Source organism: Ceratotherium simum, chromosome 14, assembly GCF_057802395.1.
Source record: "Ceratotherium simum simum isolate JZ-2026a chromosome 14, ASM5780239v1, whole genome shotgun sequence".
In the NCBI taxonomy this organism is placed as follows: domain Eukaryota; kingdom Metazoa; phylum Chordata; class Mammalia; order Perissodactyla; family Rhinocerotidae; genus Ceratotherium; species Ceratotherium simum.
Window position 1 is genome coordinate 26,917,686 of NC_141913.1, and position 23,473 is coordinate 26,941,158.

The 23,473-nt window shown below is 42.6% G+C and overlaps 1 protein-coding gene across 4 annotated transcripts in view; it reads left to right on the top strand.

Annotated features, from left to right (window-relative positions):
• Positions 1-23,473, top strand: part of FHOD3 (formin homology 2 domain containing 3) — a 466,256-nt gene that overhangs the window by 315,853 nt on the left and 126,930 nt on the right. For 3 of the 4 annotated variants that reach the window (XM_014781352.2, XM_087439151.1, XM_087439152.1), the window contains exon 10: positions 3,275-3,513. In XM_014781352.2, coding sequence (XP_014636838.1) covers positions 3,275-3,513 — 239 coding nt within the window. Of the gene's footprint in view, positions 1-3,274; positions 3,514-9,594; positions 9,605-23,221; positions 23,318-23,473 lie in introns of all 4 variants that reach the window. The other variant, XM_087439153.1, reaches the window with a different exon arrangement.

Consider the following 23,473-nt stretch of genomic DNA (forward strand, 5'->3'; position numbering starts at 1 on the left):
TTGTGTATGTTTGAAAATTCCTACAGTAAAAAGTTAAAAAGAATGTTCATTATCACTCACTTGCCTCAAAGACAGGTGGAAGTTGTCACAGATGCCACCTTGAGCTGCTCCTAACTGCTTTCTGTAGCGTGTGTAAGCAATCAGTGCTGGGTTCTGGAACCTGCTTGCTCCTCATCTGGGTTTTACTTTATAAACAGTGCTCTACATTGAATTAAAAGAGTTAGGTATTTGATGAGGGGTCCAGCACATGAATCACTCTATCATTTGGGTGGGATTACAGATCTTTCAGGACAAGGTTGACCTCACCTTGGGTTCCTGTGGAGGACACTCATCGCACTTGTGGTTGAGTCAATCTGACACCACAGATTTGAAATGAGTCTTGTGGGAAGTGCTGTTCTCGCCAGGTATTTCTAGTTTTTAGTGTTCTTGCCCTAATCTGTAGTGCTCCCTAGACTCTGAAGAGTTTGGAGCTGCCACTGTAGCCCTGTCTGTGAAAGTGAAGTCTCTCTTCCTGTCGTCAGCAGACACTGGTGAGTCTAGGATTCTTCTTGTAAAAACAAAACCATGAGTGAACACCAGCCCCAGATTCATGTTACCCTATTCATGGCTGCCAGTGGATCTACTGGGATTCTGTGCCCCATTCACTCCCTCCATGCACTCTTTTCTTTTTTTAAGGAGATAGATGTTTTGTTGAGGACCTGAACTTCAGAAAGCCCCCACTGAATTCCATTTTATGGTGTTGCTTTCATAATTTTTCTGGATTTTTCTTTTCACTTAAACTTTCTGATTTTCTCCATTTCCCTTGACAAAAGGCAGTTAAAGTGGATTTTACTTTGTGCACATTCTGCGTGCCTCTCTGAAAAGAACTGTGAGCAGAATGCTGTTTGATCCTTGGATCTCTGAGGTTAGACAAGGAGTTGGAAATACCTGAACTCTACTTTAGGCCCTAATCTTATCATCCTAAATGTGTCCTTAATAAGAAGCAGAATCAATACCTCAGGTCAGAATAAGTTCAAATGGTCTAGAATTTTTATATCTAAAAATGAAGAAAAAGTAATTGGCTAGAAATACTTAAAAATACTGTCCTTGGTTAGGTGCATAATCTTTCTCAAACTTTCCCCAGAGAATGCCATTCAAGGTGTTAAAGTTGAGAGTAAATGTGACTAACAAAATGCATAATTTCTTTCTTAGTTCTTGCAATTATACTGGAGGGGGGACCCCCGGGAAAGAGAATTTCCAATGAGATTTTATAACAATACAACTTTTTCTGAACTCTTGTCAATTCTTACCTCAAACCACCCCAAATTATGTCTGACTAGTAAATTCAAGGGAACAAAATAGTCAAAATTCTTGTGAAATCATCTTCGTGTATTTGAGAGTTATAAAATGCATCTGGCAGGAAGATAGAAGAGTTTTCACTAAATGGATCTCAGCAAAAGCTAGAGCTGGAGGAGACCGGAGATGGGACAGATAAAGAGTGGGTGCATTCCTGTGAAATTGGCCATGTGTCCCAGGTGCTCATCCCTGTGACCCTGGATGAGAGTGGCTAACCTGGCCTTGACTTAGCCAAGCTCACCTTGCTAGATTAACACAGATGCCAAAACTTTGGACGTGGGGGACCACTGGTTTTGCAATAGCCAGGTTTTCTGTAGATAGGTGGTGTTAAAGCCATATAGTAGCCATATAGTGTAGTTACTATCTGGGTCTTTATATTACTTCTCCATTCTCTCACATGTCAGGACCAAGTAGTGAAATGTGACCAAGAACACCCACGAGGCTGGAGAACTTGCTCCTTTGGGGACATGGGGCCATATGACTCCTTGGTTGCCAAGTCAGACAGACTGCTGGACTTGCTTGGGCCTGGCTCATCTGGGCTGCAAGGTGCCCTGACCTGCTAGTTCTGTGTGATGGAGGAATTTTTGGGCATGCTAGGCCTCTTCATCTGAGGGCATAGATTGGAGAAGGATAGTCATATTCATTGAGTACCAGCCACAGGGAAGACCCTACCCTAGCTGCTTTACATAAATTATATTTCTATAAGTTATTCGTACCGCAAACCTGCAAATGCAATACTATTATCCTCATTTGGTGAGCTAGAGAGAGGTCAAATAATTTGCTGCAGGTCACACCTGGTTTGTTAGTGGCACAGTCAGCATACACACAAAGGTCTAGTCAACAACTTGTGTTCTTCTTACTATCTAGTTTTAGAGAAGGTAGGCGTAAAAAAAAAATTAGAAGAAGCTGGAGATACAGATGAGTATAGCCCACGGCTGGGAAGGGTGACAACAGAATGAGGAGGAGAGCTCTGCAGAAGCACAGATGGTTGGTGTTAATGTGAGGTGAGAAAGCCGTGGGGTAGGATCCAGGCTAGAGCGAGATTAAGAGCTAGTGGAGGTGGGCCTCTGGAGAGGGCAGCAGCTAGGAGCAGGACTAAATATCCCTGGAAGAGGGCAGGGGTGGGGGGTGTGGTTCCTGTTCGCTTAGGTTTCCACCTGAAAGCCAAAGTATAAGCCAATTATTCTTCTGTGCAAATATGTGTCACTTTTAAGAGGAAATTTTTTAAAAACTTTATTCTAGAGGTCAAATCTATTTCTGGTATATATTTTTGTGACTGGCATATGCAAGCTGTCTAGTGTAACTACAGACTCCACCCCCAACCCTGAGACCAGGCTGCTGAGGGTAGCCTGATAGCATTGCCCTGTGCCCAGATTCTGGAATCAGGCAGTACATACTGTGACAGTAGGCTTCCCCAAAAGATCTATGGGTGAGGCAGTTCCCTCCCCTGGATTTTGTGGCTCTCGCCTCTGACCAGAATCCTCCTTTGCTCTTCTGAGCACCCTGTTGAGAAAGCAAGCTCAGGAATGATCAGGAGCTTCAGGGCTTCCTGCCACTGGGCTTCAGGAGGGACTCCACCTCCTGGACCAGAGAAGAGCAAAGAGTGGACCTGGAGATGCGGCCTCAGGAATGGCAATGCTGGGCTCCAGGGTAAAGATCTCATCTAATTACAAAATATTTCTCAGACTTAGGCATGATATCAGTTGACCTTTTGTGTCCACTTGATTGGGCAACTATACAGTGGTGAGCCCCTTTCAGTTTACAGACTGCCCTTTGGGATGCGTGTGGTTGTGAAGACCTTGGAGAGAAGCTGAGGCTACAGGATGGGAAAACACAGTGTTAAATCCTCGTTAGAGCAGCCTGAAATGCAAAGTTACACCCTGGGGCTGTGAAAGGCTGTCAAGTCTGACCTTGCACTGGGCACTCTCTGCTTTTTCAGGTGGCACTTCGGCACGAGGATGGCGACGAGACAGCTGAGCCACCCCCCACCGGGTGCCGGGACCGGAGGAGGGCCAGCGTGTGTTCCAGCGGCGGGGGTGAGCACCGGGGCCTGGACCGCAGGCGGAGCCGCAGGCACTCGGTACAGAGCATCAAGAGTCCTCTGTCGCCTCCTACCAGTCCCTGCTCCCAGTCGGCTCCCGGCTTCAAGCCCAGTCAAGTGCGAGATCTCAGTGACAAGTAAGCATTAACCCAGCCATGGAGAGGGGCGCAAGGATACCCAAGAGAGGGAGGGAGGCCACAACCCCAGAGGTGCCGGCTATCACCCCCACCCCGCTGGCCACACAGCCCAGCCCACTTGCTCCCTGCCCCTTCTCTACCGTTAAAACACCACCTCCAATCCCCATGGAACTTCCCAGGGCAAGGTGGTGCTAGTGACATGCACAGATTCAATCTTACTAACCCCATGAACTCTTCTTCACCCACTTGTGTTTTTATATTATTTAATATCTCAGTTAATATCTGTTCAGAAAAGCTATGCTTTATCAAATGGAAAGGAATCCAAAACACAAAACTTTGGCCTAAAAATAAATGGTATGGCACAACATGAATGTATTCAAGATTCTAAGAGTCTTGAGATAGTCATGACAATACATAGTTGTATAGAACAAATCCGTATAAGTTTAAAATATATATAAATATAAAATACATAATTTTATATATACATATGTATTACATTTCAGTAAATATGAATGCCATCATTTATTCATTCAGTCATACAGCAAACATTTTTATTAAGTGACTGTTATAGGCCAGGACTATTTGAAGCCATGAAGATGTATAAATGGAAAAGGTATGATCTTTGTCCTTATGAACCTCATATCTGGGCTAGGAGAAAGTAAGAATGAGGAAAGTTAATAGGAAGAAATAGGAAGATTGACAATCCCATGAAAAATTATATATATTCAAAGTATAAAGTTTGACAAAATCTGTAGGAACTCAGTGGTTCCATAACACAGGTGCAGCAAAGGATGGCCGTGCTGCTCTGAGGTCAGGGTCCAGTTATATCTTGCCAAATGGATGGTGTCAGTTCACTAGGATAATGGGGGTCTGTGGACTAGTTCATGCCAGCCAGGTCCACTGGGGCTGACTGATATACTGGATTGCCAGTGCACCACCTCTTGTTGCTGGCAGGGTGGAAGTCCTGCTCACATCATTTGGCTGGAGCATTTTCCCCCACCCCAGGAGCCAAAAGTAGGTCAGGAGGTTGCCTGGTGCAGAAGAACATAACTCAGAATGAGTTAAGAGAGCGATCAAGATATGTCCCTTCCTCTCCATCCCTAAGGGTACACCCATCCCCACCACTACCAAAAAGTGCCCCGAGCAGTCTGGTACCCATCACATCACTGGAGCATGAACCAGCCCATGCCTTCGGATGCCTCCTATTGCAGAAGGAGGAGGAGGGCATCGGTCTGAGAATGATGTGCAAGGCACTGTCCATGTTGACACCCTTCTCTACCACAGAGCCCTCCATCTTCAGGTTTTTCTCATTCGAAGAGTCTGTGTACGTCAAGCTCTATTTTAGTGAAAAGAAGACCAAAATTTCTAAACAGACTGAAGAACCATGAACATTGCACTTTGTGATCTAAGATCTTCAAGAAACTCAGGCAGTGCTCGAAGCTCTCTCCAGCACTGCTTCTAGCTAATGGGTTGAGAAATTAACATGGAGAGAACTGAGGGAAGTGTACGCCATGGGCTGAAAAATCTGTATTTAAAACCACCAGAGATGCTGAGGGTGGGAGTTAGGAGACATTGTCAGCAGTCCTTGGTGTTCTTCTGCTCTGTCTGACTTACATCGTGTTTGTTCCTGTTCTGTTTCTTCCTGTTACACTTTCCAAAGGTCCATATGTCGTGAGTTCAGGTGACATCGCCTTGTGATATTTTGATAAAGGTAACAACAGTGGAGTGGACCATGCTGGGCACAGTTCACAGTTTCGAGGTGCTGAGCTCGGTGGGATCTGGAACAGGAGGCCACAGATGCTCGGAATGCTACGGTCTCAGTCTTTTCAAATAGGACTGATTTTTCGTTTAACTGAAATTATTACTTTAAATTTCATAGCATTTATTTGAGAAAAATACACTTTCCAGCTTGTAAAGACAGATAACATTGTACAGATTGATGATTATGAAGTGGCTTCATCCATGAAGCCTGTTGGAGGGCTTTTGCCCTGTGGCCCTAAAACAACAGTACAGTTTTGGCAGAGGTGGGAGTGGGATGGAGGGAAAGGGTGACGAGAAGCAAAATGGGAAATGATCCCTGCGTGCATAGCTTAGTCACCTGCTCCACATCTGTACCTCAGAACATTGCCTTAGAATCCAGTCGTTCATAGTGTCCCATTCCCTATAGACCTTGAAAGACACAGAAACATGCCTGACCTAGATTACTCTTCATCTGTGTGAATGTTCCGGCCCTACTTATTGCTGACTTATAGCAACATGCCTGCATACACCAGACGTGAGGAATTTAACTCTGTGATCCAACTAATGCCAATGCTTTTGAAAAGAAGATAGAAATGTGTTAGAGATCAGAAAGAGATTCATGTTGTCCCAGAATGTATATGGCGCTCTGCACTCAGATGAATTGACATCATTTGAATTTACTTCTCACAGTGACCCTCTGTAGGATCCAGGCGGGATAAGTGTCATTATCTTCACTTTACAAGTGAGAAAACCATCAGGGAATGGGTGCCTTGTGACGAATCGCAGGACCAGAGGGCTGAGCTGTGGGTTAGATGCAAGTTTTTGACCTCTGCCTCTCAATGTCTGAATCGTACAAAACCACTTCCGAACCAACCATTCCTAAACGTATGAGTGAGATTTGCACTTCTGACTTTTTAGAGAGGGAATGTGATTTACATCCATGTAGGTGTATTTTTATTAAGGTAAATATAAAAATTCAGAGAATTGAAAAGGAGACAATCTCCAAGTCTCCTTACAGTCTTAGGCCTGCTACGCTGTGTGCTTTAATTCTAAGGACTAATAAGACTCTAAACTCACATTGCTTGGCTTTGGTTTCTGAAGAAATAGAATTCTACCCGAGCATTTACCGAATAAGGTGAGCGTTTATTGGTCACCTGTCACCTAAAACTATCTTTTGTGATTCCATGTGCCATAATGAGTTTCATCTTGGCGCTTAAATGTACAGATTTGATTGGAAGGAAGAAAAATGTTGGCCCTTTCATTTTTTACCAAGAAAATTATTTTTAGCATCTAATCAGCAAAAGAACCAGTGTCTCTGGATTAAATTGTAATAGTATATAGCCTTAGGACTAAAGAGTCTTCAAGATTGTCCAGCCCAGAGCAGGAGCCCTTACTGTGCACTTCTGAGCTCAGGCACTCACCTGCCTGAGGCATCTCATTCTGCCCTTGAACTTTCCTGCTTGTTAGGAAAGTCATCTGACCTACTTTTGCTCCGTAATGTTACAGCTCTATTGTTGCTTAGCATTCCATGATATGGGTACAATTTTCCCATGAAGTTTCCCTGTTCCTCCTGGTTCTTACCTCTGTCAATACACACCAGGTCTTCTTTCTGCTCTGTGTGTCAGTCTGTCTGATAATGAACATTGCATGGGACTTCACATGTGAACTTTAGATTTCATCCTGTTAATTTCCACACAACATTCCAACCCATAGAGGTAATTTTGAGCTTCATTCAGTCACTGATGTTAGCAGTTGTGCCATCCAGCTTTCAGTCATGTGTATATTTTAACACACATGGAAGAGTGACCTGGCAGGTAGTAGACGATGACAACTGTTTGGGAGTGGATGGTACAGATGACTGCCACGTGCCTTGAAGGCAAAGGTTGGAAACTTTCTCTGTCAAGGGCCAGATAGTAAATACGCTAAGCTTTGTAGGCCAGACACTCTCTGTTGCAACTTCTCAACTGACTTCTGCCTTTGTAACGTAAGAGCAGCCATAGACAACAGGTAAGCAAATGAGCTGCATTCCAGTGAAACTTTATTTATGGACCCTGGGATTTGAATTTTACATGTCATGAAATATTCTTTTGAATTTTTTTCCCCAAGCACATAATAATGTGAAGAACCATTCTTAGCTGACAGACTGTACAAAAACAGATGGTGGGCCAGATTTGGCCCACAGCCGTAGCCTGCCAACCCCTGTTCTCAGAGGCTGGGTTTCTTGAGGGAGGTTGGGAGGAAAATGGTCTGGAATGGGCAAAGAGGGGTACATGGGGTATGAGAGAAGAACTCATCGTGCCATATAAGAGGGCTGTAGGGAATAGTGTCCTTAAAGTTCGGGGTTAGAGCAACAAATATTCCATGAAGAGATCAAGACTATGGGGGACTTTGCTAATGGTGGCTCATGAGTTCCCAGGGCACAGCAGAAGAATGAGTGGGTTGGAGAGAGCAGGAGGTGAGTTAGACTAGGGGACATACAGAGCCAATGGGGAGAAAGGGGTCTGGTGATGAGTCCAGGAAAGGTTGGGCTGCTCAGGGAGGTGGAGGCAGACTGGGATCAGTCCCAGTGGTCCCATAAGGTGGTGGTTCTCAAGCAGAGGTGATTTTGTCCCTCGGGGCATATGGCAATGTCGTCACATTTTTGGTTGTCATAACCGGGGTGGGGAGTGCTATTGGCATCTGGTGGGTAGAGTCCAGGGATGCTGCTAAACATTATATGATGCGCAGGACAGCCCCCCACAACAAAGAATTATCTGTTTACCATTTTGTTAAACTGCCTTTTTTTTCTGCAATTCTGTAGAAATAAAACAAATATAATGGGTACTTGGCAATTAGTAAGCAATTACCAGATGCATGTTGCCATCTTTCTATGTTATTACTTCTAGAGTTTTTATGTCAGTACATTAAAAAAAAAGAATTGCTGAGTGTTCCATTATATGGCTATACTGTAATACCATAATGCCTTCATTCATTTTGCTATGGCTTGATTCCAGTTTTTTCACAGTACCAAACTTGCTGTAATAAACACGCACACACACAAACGTGTTTGTGCACGTATGTTGGCATTCTCTTAGGAGAGATTTTTAGAAGTGGAATTCTAGATCAGAGGACACTTACGTTTTAAATATTGATATCACCGCATTGCTCTCTACAAGGCTATACCAGTGTGCTGTCCCACCATCAGCATATGATTGACCATTTTCCCACACCATCACCAGCACTGGATGTTAGGAGTTTTTCAGAAGTTTTGTAATTCTCAAAAGTGAGATGTGGTGCCTCAGCATTTTAATTTGCATTTTTTGATTACTACTGAGGTTGTTCATCTTTAATTGCTGCATTGACTGTTGACATTTCCTTTTCTGAGAATTTCCTGTTTATATCCTTGGCTCATTTGTTTCCTGAATGGTTTGTCCATTTTAATTATAGGGAGCTACTCTATGTTTAATGTGGAAGTTTTCAGATACAAAAGCAGAGAGAATATAAATATTCTTTATACATTAACTTTTTGATATTAACTTTTTGACAATGTCACAAATATTTTCTCCCTATCTTTTAAATTTATTTTAATTTATGATGTCTCTTGATGTATGCATAAAATATATTATTATGGTGTCCAATTTGGGAGTTTTTTCCTATGCAGCTTTTAGGTGTCATGCTCACTCAGGAAAGTGTGTCCTCTTTCTAACTGCCGCCTCCCTGTATTGTCCTGGGAGAATGCTTTGCTATTTTTCCCTCACTCTCCAGGAGGTAAGTAGCAGTAACAGTAGTGATAGCAGAAGCCAGCATTTATGGAGCACTTACTTTGCGTTGGCTCTTGTGCTAAGCAATTTTACATGTACTGTAATTTCCATGAAGAGGGTGGTAGTATCCTCCCCATTTTACAGATGAGGAAACTGAGGCACAGTGAGATTAAAGAACTTGCCGCAGATCTCACAGGTGGTAAGTGGCACAGCTGGGATTGAACCCAGACCATCCTAGTCTAGAGCCCACACTCGGAACCCAACATCCCTGGAACTGCTCTCTGAATCTACAGAACGTGTTTAGTAGTAGAAACAAGTTTTTCCCTTTTGAGGATGCTTTAGATTTGTTGAGAAAGCAAAAAATCATTCAGAGCAAATGTTTATTGGAACTTGATAATCCTAATGGGCTGTATAGTTTATAGTCACTGTTTGATTTTGATCCTGAAATAATCATACTGATTTCTTTGTTTTTCTTATAAGTTGGTACTGAAGAGGGTTTCTAAAGAGGAGTTCTGAAAATGTCGGAGCAATAACTACAACAATGGAATAAGCATTCCCACTTTATCAGAACTAACTAACCTAAGCTTGGTGATGGGGGAAGGAAGGAAGGTGTAGAGAACAGAAACTCATGGTTGAAAGGAAGCCACAGTTAACTATCAATTGTCGGAGACTAAGCTGTCCTCATCTTTTGGGGGCTCATAGCTGAAGTTCACCAGTTAGTGGCCCAGTGGGTGGTGGGAAGAGGGGAGCCAAGCTTTGGGGCTGAGCCTCCGGAGTAGGAGCTGGAGGAAGCAATTGGAGAGGGTGATGTTTTCCATTTTCCTGTGAGAGTAGGAAAGGGCGTTGGCCCCTCTCCACCAGCTAGGAACCAGTGGGCAAGTGGGGGAGCCTAATTAGGGAAGTATGCAGGGCGAGTGAGCTCATCTGCCCGTATTTTGACAGGAAGGAGGCGTGTTTGGATGCTGATTTCTAGGGCAGTGTGTTGTTCTCTGGTCTGTCTCACAGCTTGTCCACAGGGCTTCATTGCCAGGAGTCACAGAATTCATTCGCCAGTGAGCTGCAGGGTCTGCAGCAGAAATAGTAGAGTACCCCTAGCTCTGAGTTTCTTGGAAGCAGTTGGCAATGAGCAATCAATTTGCAAGCAAAATATATATCGTGAGACTGGTAGGTGTTATAGAATTGGTGTTAACCTACAAAATCTACAACACAGGTGACCAGCTCAGTCCTGGCTACCGGAGGATGGTTTGGCCAAGTGCATACAGGAGCAACAGCTGAGATCATTGAGAGCACAGGCATGGTCTTCACAGCCACAGACCCCACCTCCTCTCCAGGCTTGGCTTCAGTCTCCTCCACTGTAACCTCAGGATGATGATACCTCTTTAATAGACTGATAGGGGAGTTAAGAGAGGCAGCACAAGTGTGTGCTTAGCTCAGTGTTGTTGTTATTTATAGTCACTCCATGCCCTGGGGCTTTCCCGGATATTGTTCTATTAAAGAAGGTAATTGTTAAATAAATATGGACATGAACTGGAGAGAAGATTCTGTACACTGGCATAAACACACTAGAGGATTTCACAACAACCAGATTAACAACCACTGGTACCGTAAGCAGCAAGTAGCCACTTGGGAAGATTTATCTGATGGTAAATGTTTCATTATAAATGGGATTCACCAACAATCACTGACAAGGGATATGACCTCCTGAGGTAGGTATGATTGGAATACAGCCAGCGATTCAGATTTATCATTTAATGTCCAAGAGGCTCTTCCTGGTTTCCTGAGTATTGAATAGCGAAGGGTGGACAGGAGGGGAGAGGGCTAGGGGGCAAAGGAGAGTGAGCTTGGAACTGGGAGAACTTATATCGAGAAAAGGCAGAGGCATTGAGACATGAGGAAGAAGTTGCTTTGCAAAACTCCTTCTGATTTCTGGGGCAGGATTTCTGGTTTCTCAAAGATTCTCTGTGACAAGATTGCAGACTTCTTGGGGGTTTGAACTTTGCTGAATTGAATTTGGGGATCTTGCTAGGTTCTGAAGAAATTGTCAAGATTTTATCCTTAAAACCGAACAGAGCTACTGGTGAATTTTAAATGAAGAAGTGAGATCAGGATTGTGTTTCAGCAAGACCACTCTGAAGAGTGGAGAGTGCATTGGAAGAGAGCAGATTGCAAACAGGAAGACCTGTTCAGGTGAGGGCTCTTGAACAGTCTGGAGAGAGGTGGAGAGGGCCCGACTCAGCCAGTGGCAGGGAGAATAGCAAATAGAGGAAGGTGACAAGATGTAGGGAGGACAACGTTTGTAGGACAGTGACTGGATTGTATGGTGAGAAAGAAGAGGGAGTCTGGGGTGACTCCCAGGCAGCCACTAACCCAGGGTCATGGGATGGCTCTCAGGCCACTCAGTAAGCTTTGGGCATTTTAAGTTTGAGGTCTCTATGGTCACAAGTAGAACTTCCCACAGTCAGTTGGAGAGGCACTTCAGGAACTCAGGTACATGTAGGTAAGGGTTGAAGTCTAGGCTTAGATGCCATAAACCAAATGAGCAGAGAAGTGAATAGATAAACTCCTGGAAAGGAAAGCGTAGAATCATCATCTCATGAAATGCTGAAACTGAGAAGTTCACTTACTTCCCAAGTCAATGAACCTTGAAATGGGTCATCTTCAAGGGTGAATGTTTCTCAAGCTACAGTGGCCTTACTTGGTGTGATGTTTCAGGACAGGTGTTGAGCATACTTCAAAGAGAAGGAAATGTTCTTGTTTCTAGTTAAATCTTTGACTTGCATTGGGAATTTTCTTCTTTCACTGTCAAGCCTGCTTCCCCTTGACCTGTGCAAACACCGCATTTCCTGTAATGCATACCTTCCCATCCCTGTTCTAGATGTTCACAGCCCTTTCTGGAAGAGCTTGATTTTCCATGGCAGGGATGGGTGTGGGTGGTCCTTCTGGAGAGTAAGCATCTCTCTCTTTAAATCTCATGCAATTCCCAGGGTCCTTTTAGAAATGGAGGAGGGGCTTTCTACTGATTACCAAGCTGAGCCAATTGAATCCAGTCATGGAACGAGGAATGAGGTTGTCTTTGCTTGACGAGGGTCTGTGGAGGGAGCCTGGTAGTAACTCTTCACTGATGAGTGTTGAATGAACAGGGAAATAAAACCCTGAAAATTTGGGTTGAAGAGGTCAAATCTGACATTGGCAACAAAGGAAGACTGGGCAGGGGTGAAGCTGGTGAAGCGTTTTGCAAGGGAGCCCTTTGGGAATAGGTTTGGAAATTGAAGAGGACAGGCCCCAAGAAAGAGAGACCTGGCCTAATGTCATTCTTGTCTCACACCATGTGCTCAGCAAGGTGACAGTGATCACAGAAGCATCATATTCATGTTGAAAAACTATTTATTTCTAAGTGAGGTAATGTTTATGTTTCAGAAACTGATCAGAATTAACATAGGCTGCAGTCATGTCCAAATATGTCTTGTGGTACCCTATATCAAGGTGTCGTTGATTCTCCCCCTACTGGAATGGAGCCTTGGTAGGATGGACAATGAGGGGAGAGCTGGTAGACTCTCTATGCACGTGAATACAGTGAGAAGAGACATTGATGTTCAGGAAAGAATCTGAAAGGAGGAAGAATTAATGACTTCTTCTAGTCCTTAAATAGAAGAGGCTCTTTTTTTCCAGCCACAAATGATCATATCAGAGGTAGCATAGCATAGTGGTTAGGAACTTGGATGCTAGAGTTGGGTTACTTGGGTTCAAATCCTGGCTTACCAGCTTTGTGACTCTGGGAAAACTCCTTAAACTCTCTGTGCCTCAGCTCCTCATCTATGAATTGCCTCAGCAATTCCTGTGAGGATTAAAGGAGTGAACCATGCAAAGTGCTTAGCATGAAACACCCTGCACAGAGTTTGTTAAATAACTAGAATAACTGAGTGACTGCAGCCCTCCCAGGAGATGCTGCTTTCCCTGGAGAGACCCCTGGGAGGCAGAGCCAAGCAAAGAGTGAAGCCTGCCCCTTGCCCTCTGCGAGTTCCCTGCAGAACCCAAGGCATCCTGGGCACATTTGGGATGGGTATCTGCCTCTTGCATGCCTTTTGATCCACCTCATAGAGTGTGCTTCCCGAAGACACAATAAGTCAGTGAAGAATTCAGAGACAATTATATCACACTTCAGGAATACTCAATTATAGTATTCAGATTGCCCCGGAGAAATAATATTATTCTTGAGCGTTTTATTTTTTTCCCCAGCCATGCGATTCTGGTTTTATAAACATGAGATTAAACATTGACTTGAGATGAGCCCCCACAAGGTAGTGGCCAGTCAGGGCCTGCTACATGCAGGCATTTGTCTCCCAGAGGTCTTGGGATGGGGCAGGGTGAGTGGGATGGAGGGTGTCCTGGCTTCATGCCAGCAGCAGGCCTTCTGAAGTGGAACAAATACTGACTTACTGGACTTGAGAAGATATCTTTCTTTGTTTATATTTTTTTCACGTATTACAAGCTTTGTAAAGTTGCCTTCCAAATAGAAGGGTAAATAACTTTGATCATGATATGGGAAAAAATCATGATACGAACATGAATTGCCTTTGTGTTTGTTAAAATGTGGCTGGGGCTTGGGTCCACATCCTTAATAGCTCACTTCTATAAGAAAATGAGCAAGCCACCAAATCTGTAGAAGAGAAACTCCAATACTGAGCATGTTATTTCACGGTAACCTTACGTTGATTTCTTAGTCAGTATTGACATTTTATGCACTTTGATATTATGATTGTGTTTGTTGAGGCAAGAGTTTGTTGAGGCAAGAATACTAGCTCATGGGCTAAAGGAGAACTAAATCATATTCATTCATTCAGCTCATATTTTCTTGTGCTTGCATTATTTTTGGTTCTGAGGATGCAATGGTAAACACGACTCTTATGAGGTTTCCAGCCTCATAAGACAGTGCACACATAAATACTGCAGCAAGTAAACATGTATAGCTTTGGAAGAGGGCTTTGGAAGGGAGGAAACTGGTCAGTGTGAGAGAGTAACAGGGATATAAGTATGTGCCCTTGAGGAGAACTTGCAGAAGTACACAAGGACATGTGCAGAGATTGTCATTACAACGTCATTTATAACAGAGAATTGGGGAATGGCTAGGTAAGTAAAACATGGAATAGCCACAGGAAGGAATGCAACTAGAGTTTTTAAGAAATGCCCCCTACCAGGAGGACCAACGTACTTGCCACATCAATTTCTGTAGCAAAAGGTTGTAGAACAATATATGTTTAAATTTTTTTTTTAATCTGGAAATTTACCCACCAAATTTATAACAGTAGTTATTTCTGGTCAAAGGGGACTTTATTTTTATCAGTAATACTTTGAAAAGTATACTTTTTCAAAGGGAGTATTAATTCCTGTAATTAAATATTAATTTTAGAAGATTCTTTAGAGAAGAGGATGGTAGGCTGGTAATGGTGGGCAAAAAGCCTCCTCAGGCATTTAGGCTGACTCCTGAAGGATGAGACGAGCTCCCTGGGCTGAGGGAGGAACGGGCTTGGTGTACCTGGGTACCTAATAGAAGTCTCAAGAGACAAGATTAGGGAGTGTAGAGAGGGACACAGAGGTGGCATGGAGATGAGATGAGGTTGCACAGTGAGCGAGACAAGTCATGCAGGACCTTGGAAACCATAGCATGGAGTCTGGTGGTTGGTGGGCATGCAAGGCTCAGCTGTGCACACCTGAAGAGATGCCTGTCTGCCTGGTGGGGATCAGAGTGGAAGTGAGGGAGAGTGGAAACAGGGACACTGGGTGGTAGCTGTTGATGCAGAATTACTGAAAAACCTGGTATCTTGGACTAGGACAGTGGTTCTCAACCGTGTGGAGAGTCTAAAGTAACCCATGCTCAGTCCACACCCCAAAATAGTTGAATACAATTTCTGAAGGTAGGGCCTGAGCATTCATATTTTCAAATAATGTATCACAAGGGTGAGGATCACTAGGCTGGAGATTGCCATTGGCTGTGGAGAGTTTGAGGCACACACTGGGGATTCAGTAGCTCTCTCTGCTGGGTCTCCTGGGACCATCCTCCTGGACCAGGCCGAGCCCAAAACTGTTTGCGACACTGTGGGACCTGTGTGAGTGGGCAGGGCAACATGTGGACCTGTGACGTACATGCATTTGTTTGGTGATGGTCTCTTTAGATAATCCTGGCCCTTTGCTGCTCTTTTTTCTTTTTCCGTTATCTCCTTTTTATACAATTCGTTCTTCATTGGCATCTCCACTAGCAGATGGCCAATGAAGTAGAAAGCAAATGCTACCCAAACAAGTCCACGTGGTTACTGTTGGTAATTTGGGGGCATGACTTGAAAGGGTAGAAAATAGAAAATGAGGCTGTTGGGAAGAACTCTGGCTGAAATATAAGATTTGAGGTTTATCTCTAGATGTCAGTTATCTGTACTTTATTACCATATTAAGAGTTGATTGTGGTGTGTTGAAGTTCAAAGCATGTGAAAAGGCAATTAGAGTTCTAGAATCAAACAGAGTCATGAGTTGGAAAAATGTTACTGCACATAAAACTCTGAAACACGTTTGGCTCCCTCATGGTGTTTACATTTGATATCGGCTTCTTAAAAACACACATATCATGTCTCTCTTGTTCTAGTTAGAGGCGTTTCACTCTTTAGTATCATTCTTTTCCCATTTGTGAAAAACGTGTGTAAGAAGTGCCATTATTGAAACATTTAAAATTAAGCTTGACCAGAAAACACGCATAAGACTAGTAACTGTACAACTTCTGGGAACGGGAGCACTTGTCTAATGTCTACACAGTTTCGTGTCTTCAGCTATCACAGACCACCAGGGCAGAAGCCTCCCATTCTGCTGTTCTGCTTTATTTTATGAGTGAGATAAGAGAGCCCCTGGGTCTCAGGATGAAGCCAAGCCGGACCCCAGAGCAGGGCTGTTTACACCTCTGGAGACCGCCATCTTGAAAGCTCAGCCTGAGACTGTGCTTGGCGTCCTTGCTGTTTCCAAAAGTTCATAGAGAATTCCAGTCTACCTTCATCCTAGTTTCTCTTCTGCTCTCTTAGACATTCAAAGCAATTTACTAGTATTCATGGCTTAGAATAAAGTTTTTTTAAACATAAAATCAAAGTACACATGAAAGAAAGCAAGACACCTCATAGTCTGTACATTATCACTGGAATGATTTGATTTACACCTGAATAAATCTGCAACCTGGCTACTAATTTTATTTTTTTTCCTATTGATGTTTATACTCTGCAGACTAGAATTCCATTATATTAAACTACTCCATGTTTTCAGCAGAAAGAATGTGCTGGATCTATTAGCATTTTAGCCTAAAACAAAATAGCATAATAATGGCTTATGCATTAAGGTTCTGGCTGGTAGTCCAGTTCTTGGGTATATTTGGTATCCATGGCCTGTACTTTATATTCCTTCTAAACTTTGCATGCTACAGAGACAATAAATACTTTCCTGTCTAACTTTGGGTTCTCACCATGGAAACATCAGAGCAACAGCTGGGTTCTGTTAGATATCTTTTCCTTCTCTTGGCTGGCAAAAATCTTTTAAGGGAACTTTTTTTTTTTTATTTGGTGGATAACAAAACTCTATTTTTGAATGAAGTCATTGCTTCAGTTGGTCAGATATAAGTCTTAACTGATTAAGATCACTAATTGGAAATTTTCAAATATCATCTTAGCCCTTGGTAACTAAAAACAGCCTTAAAGTTAACAGAAAGTGTGAGTCACTGCAAGGCTAAATTCAAACTCTAGTTTAAGTATTTGCTAACACAGAGTGATGCAGATGGAGCCCAAGGGGACACTTTCTCTGTCATAAATTTAACAAAATATTTCTATGAAATATTTTTCATCTAATTATGGTATGTCATGAATTTTACAGAACTAAATGGGGCATTTAAAATGTACGCATTTTATCTAAACCTTAAGACAGAGCTTCCCAACTAGTTGCCACAGATGAGTCATACCTGTGTCAAGACACTGATCCCCTCAGGGCAACCAGGCAGATCTGGATGACTGGTGCCCTGGGCCAATCTCCTGGGGACCACAAGCAACCTTGTCCATTATTCTGTTGGGCTGTGCAAATGGTATTATGTTGTCTGTGCTGTGTGAGAGGAGGATTAAGAAGCATAGTTCAGGAGACTATTGCTTAGAGGAAATGGTGCAGTGATGATAGAGTAATGAAAGCAGTTTAGATTCTGCATGGGTTTCATGGGTAGCCCGGCATGGTAGAAAGGACACTGGCCTGGACATTAGGAGACCAGAGTTCTTACTGGCAAGTTGTGTGATCTTGCTCTCTCTGGACCTTGTCTTTCTTATCTGGAATGTGGGGAGATCTCTAAGGTCATGTCTCAGTTCTTGCCAATCTTGCTCTTTGACCACACATAGCAAGTGCCTTCGTGCTGAGCACCATGCTAGGTGCACAGTGCCAAAGAACTACACCAGTCAGCAAGTACTTGATGGATGTCCTTGGGGGCTGGGTCACTGGAGAAACAGCAGGAGGAGTAACTCCAGGCAGGGAGAATGACTCTTGCAAGGACCCCGAAGCTGAAATACCCTTGGTATTGGGTGGATAGATCAATAGACCCATTAAGACTGGAGTGGGGATGTTCATGAAGGGAGAGTGGGAGGTGAAGTTGGAGAGATGGTAGGAAGGTTAGACTATTAGCTGGGGGAATTGACCTTAATCTTAAGGTTAGTAGATGTGTTTGAGCAGGGGAATGTCATGTACAACAGCCCATCTTGCCCTCTGGTCAATTCCTCCTTGGCCTTCTGAGTTATGCTCCAATAGCACTGTATGGAATTCTTTCTCATTTTCCTGGCCACTCAGGCACCCCCTCCCCTCTGAAGTTGAATACTTCCTGGTACAATCAGTTGTTTAATGTCTTTCTCCCCCCTGGGCCTGTAAACTCCAAGTGTGGGAACTTCTTTTAACCACTGTACCCCAGCATCTTGCATGTAATAAATGCTCAATAAATATCTGTTGGATAAAGGGAAAGAGTGCTCTTGCTCCATAGTTAGACTTCTTTACTTTTGAAAAAATTTTGTTTTGTTACTTATTTATGGGAAATCTCTGTACCTTCTGCTCAATTTTGCTATGAACCTAAAGCTACTCTAAAAAATAAAATCTCGGGGCTGGCCCGGTGGTGTAGTAGTATTTGAAGGCCAAAGGCCAAGACCCAGAATTCCTTAGCACAAATATAAAGAAAATTAAGTTATACCTTAAGAGAAAACTCAGCTAGGGAAAAAACAAAGTGGTCTAAACTAATTCTTCAATCTTAAATACTAATTGCATAAAATATCATTCTGTTTGACTAATTTCATCATAGGTTGAAACTAAATAAAATCAAACATAGAGAGTCCTGTGTCCTATGAGAGGGTGTTTCCGTCTCTACCTGTTTGGGTTGTAGGGCAAGGCCAGTGCTTTGACTGTAGGGCATCCTGGAAGTGGGCCCTCCCAGTGAGTCATTGTGCAGCCTGCCCTTGGTCCTGCTCTGCCAATCACGATAGCAAAGCTACAACACACACAAGTCGTGTGAAGATTTATTGAAGCATCAGAAGATGTTGAGCCCAAAGAGGTGACAGCTTGGCATGTAGGTCAGAATAGCTGTCTTCAAACATCTGTGGGACAGCTACGTGAAAGAGAGAGGGATCAAAAAGACAGAGCTTACACAGGTGGAAGTTATAAAAGGGAAAGTGTTACTCTCTGTCAGTCGTGTAGAATGCTTGGTAGAGTACTGTGCCCTCTTCCTAAGGGAATCAGACAGAGTTCTGAGTGTCCATTGGTGGGGGATGTTAGAGATTTCCTAAGAGGGCCCAATAGACAGTGATGATGATGATGATGATAGCTAATAGCTAAAACAAACTAATTTGTTCACTATATGCCACGCCTTTTCAAAATGCTTTGACATATTAACTCCACCCTCCTAGGAGGTAGGTACTGTTATTATCCCATATAGAGATGAGGAAAGTGGGGCCCAAGGTCACACGGCTACTAAGTGGTGGAGCTGTAGTGCAACCCAGGCAGCCTGGCTTCAAGCATCTCCAACTCCAACAGACTTTGCTTCTAAATGATTTTACCACCTGGGGGAGCAAGTGAAATCAAGTGATTTTGGAGCGAGGGGCTCAGTTTTTTGTTTTAAAGAGGGGAGGCCTCTTGCTTGGTAGGGTAGAGGGCATTCTGGGTAGAGCAGCAGTAATAATATTTGCAGATTCCTCATCAAGCTGAGGGAAGGTGGCCTCAGGCTGAAGGTTGAGGGCACAGTTTTTAACCTGGCTGCTGTTGGGCTGCATGGAAGATGAAAAGGACTAAGGCTGGTAAAGGGTGATGTGTGAGGACAAGCTGTACCAGGCTCAGAAGAACGGATGAGGTGTTCTTGTTTGTGGCTTGTGGCATTACAGGAGGAATGCTGCCCTCCCGTTCCACTGGCCTCCTTGTTTCTGACAGATATACCCCTCAATTCAGGTATGGGGCATATAACCATGGGTTTTGCCAATGCTGCTTTCTTCCTTTTCTGCCACATCTAATCAGTCACCAAGTTCAGCCAAATATGCGTTAGTTTTTTCAGATCTGTCTTCTTCCTTAGTTCCAAGCTGTCACTCTCTCTGCCCTACCTAACTCTTTGAGGCCTTCATAACTTTGATTCCAAAACCTGACAAGCACATTATAAGAAAGGAGAATTACAGATCAATCTCTTTCCGGAAGATATATGTAAAAAATTCTTAATAAAATATTAACAAATAGAATCCAGCTGTATATAAAAAGGATAATACAACAAAGTAGGCTTTATTCCTGGTATGCAAGGTTGGTTTAACATTTTTAAAAAGCAGTCTTTGTAATTCATTACATTAACAGAAGAAGAGAAAAATCATATGATTTTCTTGATAAATGGGAAAAAGAAGCATTTGACAGAATTCAACACTCATTTATGATAAAAATTCTTAGCAAACAAGGAGACTTCTTTAATCTGATTAAGAATATCTGCAAAAAAATATTCTATGGGAAACCTCATACTTTCCCTTGATATGTGGAAAAATATAAGAATGCTTACTGTCATCACTTCGATTCAACATCATATCAGAGTTCCTAGCCAATGTAGTAAGGCAAGAAAAAGAAAAGCATGAGAATTGGAAAGGAATAAATATATCATTACTTACAGATGATATGTTTGTCTACATAAGAAATCTAAGAGAATCTATATAAAAAGTATTCAATTAATAAATTTGGAAAAGTTGCTGGATACAATGTAAATTTACAAAAAATCAATTTTATTTCTATATACTAGCAACAAATAAATAGAAAATAAAGTTTAGAAATTGATAATATGTACAGTTGCATCAAAATTTGTACCTAGGAATAAAATTAACAAAAGATATGTAAGACCTCTACTGAAAATTTCAAACATTATTAAGAGAAATTAAAGAAGATTGTAATAAGGTTAGATCTAAATTAAAGGATATACCATGGCCATGGTTTGGAAGACTCAATATGTAAAGATGTCAGTTCTCCAAATTTGTTTATAAATTCTATACAATCCCAATCAGTAGTCCAGCAAGATTTTTTTTTGGAAATTGACAAGCTGATTCAAAACTCTTGTGGAAATTCAAAGGGCCATGGACTTAACACTATGCAATGTCAAGATCTATCATAAAATGATAGTAATTAGGATAGCAAGATATTCATGCAAAGATAGAAAAATTGACCAATGGTGAGAAAAAAGTCCAGAAATCCCAGATATATACCTGATTTATGATAAAGATGATACCAAAGAGGGGGAAAGATAACCTTTTTACTAAATGGTTCTGAGCCAATTCTATATCCATGTGGGGAAAAATGTATCTAACCCCTATCTCAGATGACACACAAGAAACAGTTCTGGATAGATTGCAAATCTAAATGTGAAAGGTAATAAGCTTTTAGAAGAATACATAAAAGAATACCTTTAAGACCTTGGTGGAGGCAAAAATTTTTAAAACAGGACATAAAAGGCAGTAACCATCAAAGAAAAAAGATAAATTGGAGCTCATTAAGATTAAGAACTTCTGTTTATTTAGAGATACCATGAAGTGAATGTAAAGGCAATCCACTGAGAGGGAAAAGATATTTGTAAGACATAAGTATGACAAAGGACTTGTATCCAAATTACATAAAGAATTTCTACAGGTCAAAAAGAAAAATACAACCTGCTTTAAAACAATGGGCAAAGTACTTAGACACTTCAAGAAGGGGTATCTAAATGGACATTAAAAGTATGACAATATGCTCAACTTCATTAGTCATCAGGGAAAGCAAACTAAAATCACAATGAGACATTACCACACACAGATTAGATAGCTAAAATGAAATAGACAAAAAGTACTACATCTTGGCAAGGATATGGAACAACCAACATGCTCATATACTCCTTATGGGAATGTAAATTTGTCCAATCATTTTAAAAAACCTTTAACAGTTTCTAATAAAGATGGATCCAAGCATATGTTATGATCCAGAAACCCCTCTCTAGATATCTATACTGCACAGTATTATATACATATGTTCACTAAATACATGTACTACATTCATAACAGCTCTGTTCAAAATAACCTCAAGCTGAAAAGTACCTGATTGTCATCAACAGTAGAATGGATAACTGAATTGTGGTATATTCATATAAGGGAGAACTATACAGCAATGAGAATGCATGATCTTCAAGTAACATAACAATGTGGATGAATCACACTAATGTTGAGCAAATGAAGCTGGACACAGTAAGATTCCTCTTAGAGAAGAAAAACAGGCAAAGCTAACCTTGGCTATATGAAGTGAGATAGGGAATGGTAGCAATTGGATGGGAGTGCTAGTTATATGGATGTATTTTGTGAAACTTCAGTGATTTGTGTACTTTTCTATATGTATGTCATACTTCAGTGAAAAGAAAAAACACAACTGAAGGATAGTGGGGCAAAAGAGTTAAAGATGTTGACAAAGTGATGCCTGCAGTGAGGAATGGTGGATTCATGAGAATTAAAGGCAAGAATGAGCAGGTGGACATTTAGAAAGTAGAGAATGGACACTGAGATTGCAGAAGAGTTATGGTGGGAAGAGTGGAATGAGAGATTTGACTGAAAGGGAGCTTATGGTCAGGGGGTAGGAAGATTGGATGTCAGATTTCAAGGTGGGCTGGTTCTATATGATGGTGAGGTGCAGTGTATGAGGGGCTGAAGTGAAAGAGAGAAGGTCGTTGGAGTTGAAGAAGGCCAGGGATTGAGAATCCCAACAGGGCCTTGGGTAGGTGTCCCATGTGGACAGTGACATAAGTCAGACATCGACAGTTGGAGGCCAAAGGAGGGTAATGATTTGGTTATCAAAGTCTAGTCTGTACCCATTTAGCTGCAGGGGCAAACTCCAGCTTAAACTACCTTAAGCAAAAATGAGAATTTATTATCTTCCATTAGCAAAAGACCAGGATGGAGCTTCAGAAGTGCTAGATCCAGGTGTTAAAATTGTCATAGGGCTGCTTTCCTTTCTCTCTCTCTTTCCCTTTCTCTCTTTAACTCTGCTTTTCTTGGGTTGGCTTCTCTCACAGGCAGCTTTCCTCCACCAGAAGCTATAGGCATCTCCAGACTTAGGGTGTCCTTACAGCTAATTATCCCTGAAGGCACCAGGAGAAAACCCAGGGGTGACATAGATTGACTCTACCGGACCATGTGTCCACCCTTGAAAGGGTGGATCAGACCCCTTGAACCACATTCACTGAGAATGAGGGAGTGACATGCAAAAACCATATGTCCACCATGGAGGTTAGTGCCAAATTGGCCCGACCCTCAGTGGTTTCTAACCAAGAGAAGTGCAGTGAAGAGGTGAGGACTCTGCCTGCTGCAGGAGCTGGGCATCACCAGGAGCACTCACTGCATGATTCTGTGTGGAGCAGGAAAACCGCGTCGGAGGCCTGCCCGAGGCCAGAAGCTGCTCTGAGTTGTGTGTGGGGGTGTAGAGCAGTGGCATACAGCCACTTGACAAAGAAATTTGTCCTGTGCTGGGTTATTGCATCTCCACCTCACATTTCAATTTCCCCATCTCAAAACTGTCTTCCTGTCTTCTAACGGATTGCGTGTGTTCTCTTCGTTTCAGCCAGCTGGAGTTTTTTTGCTTCATCTTTCTGTTTGTCTGTAATGCTTATCTCCGTTTTCCATCTTGTCTCTGTGTGCATTTCTCTTTTCCTGGCCTCGTCTCAGGGATGAGGAGGAGGAGGAGGAAGAAGAGCAGCCAGTCACGGAGCCCAATTCAGAGGAAGAGGGAGAGGACGATGCCCCCTTGCAGAGCAAGGACAGGTACCGAGGGCTGGACCCTCCCAGGCTCCCACTAAAAGCCCAAGCTTCTTCATAATGGATAGTTTGCAGCCACCTGTCAGTAGTCTCCTCCTTTCCTCACTAGCTTCCAGTCACAAACCTTCACTGACCCTGTACACAGAGCCACAGAGTGACTAG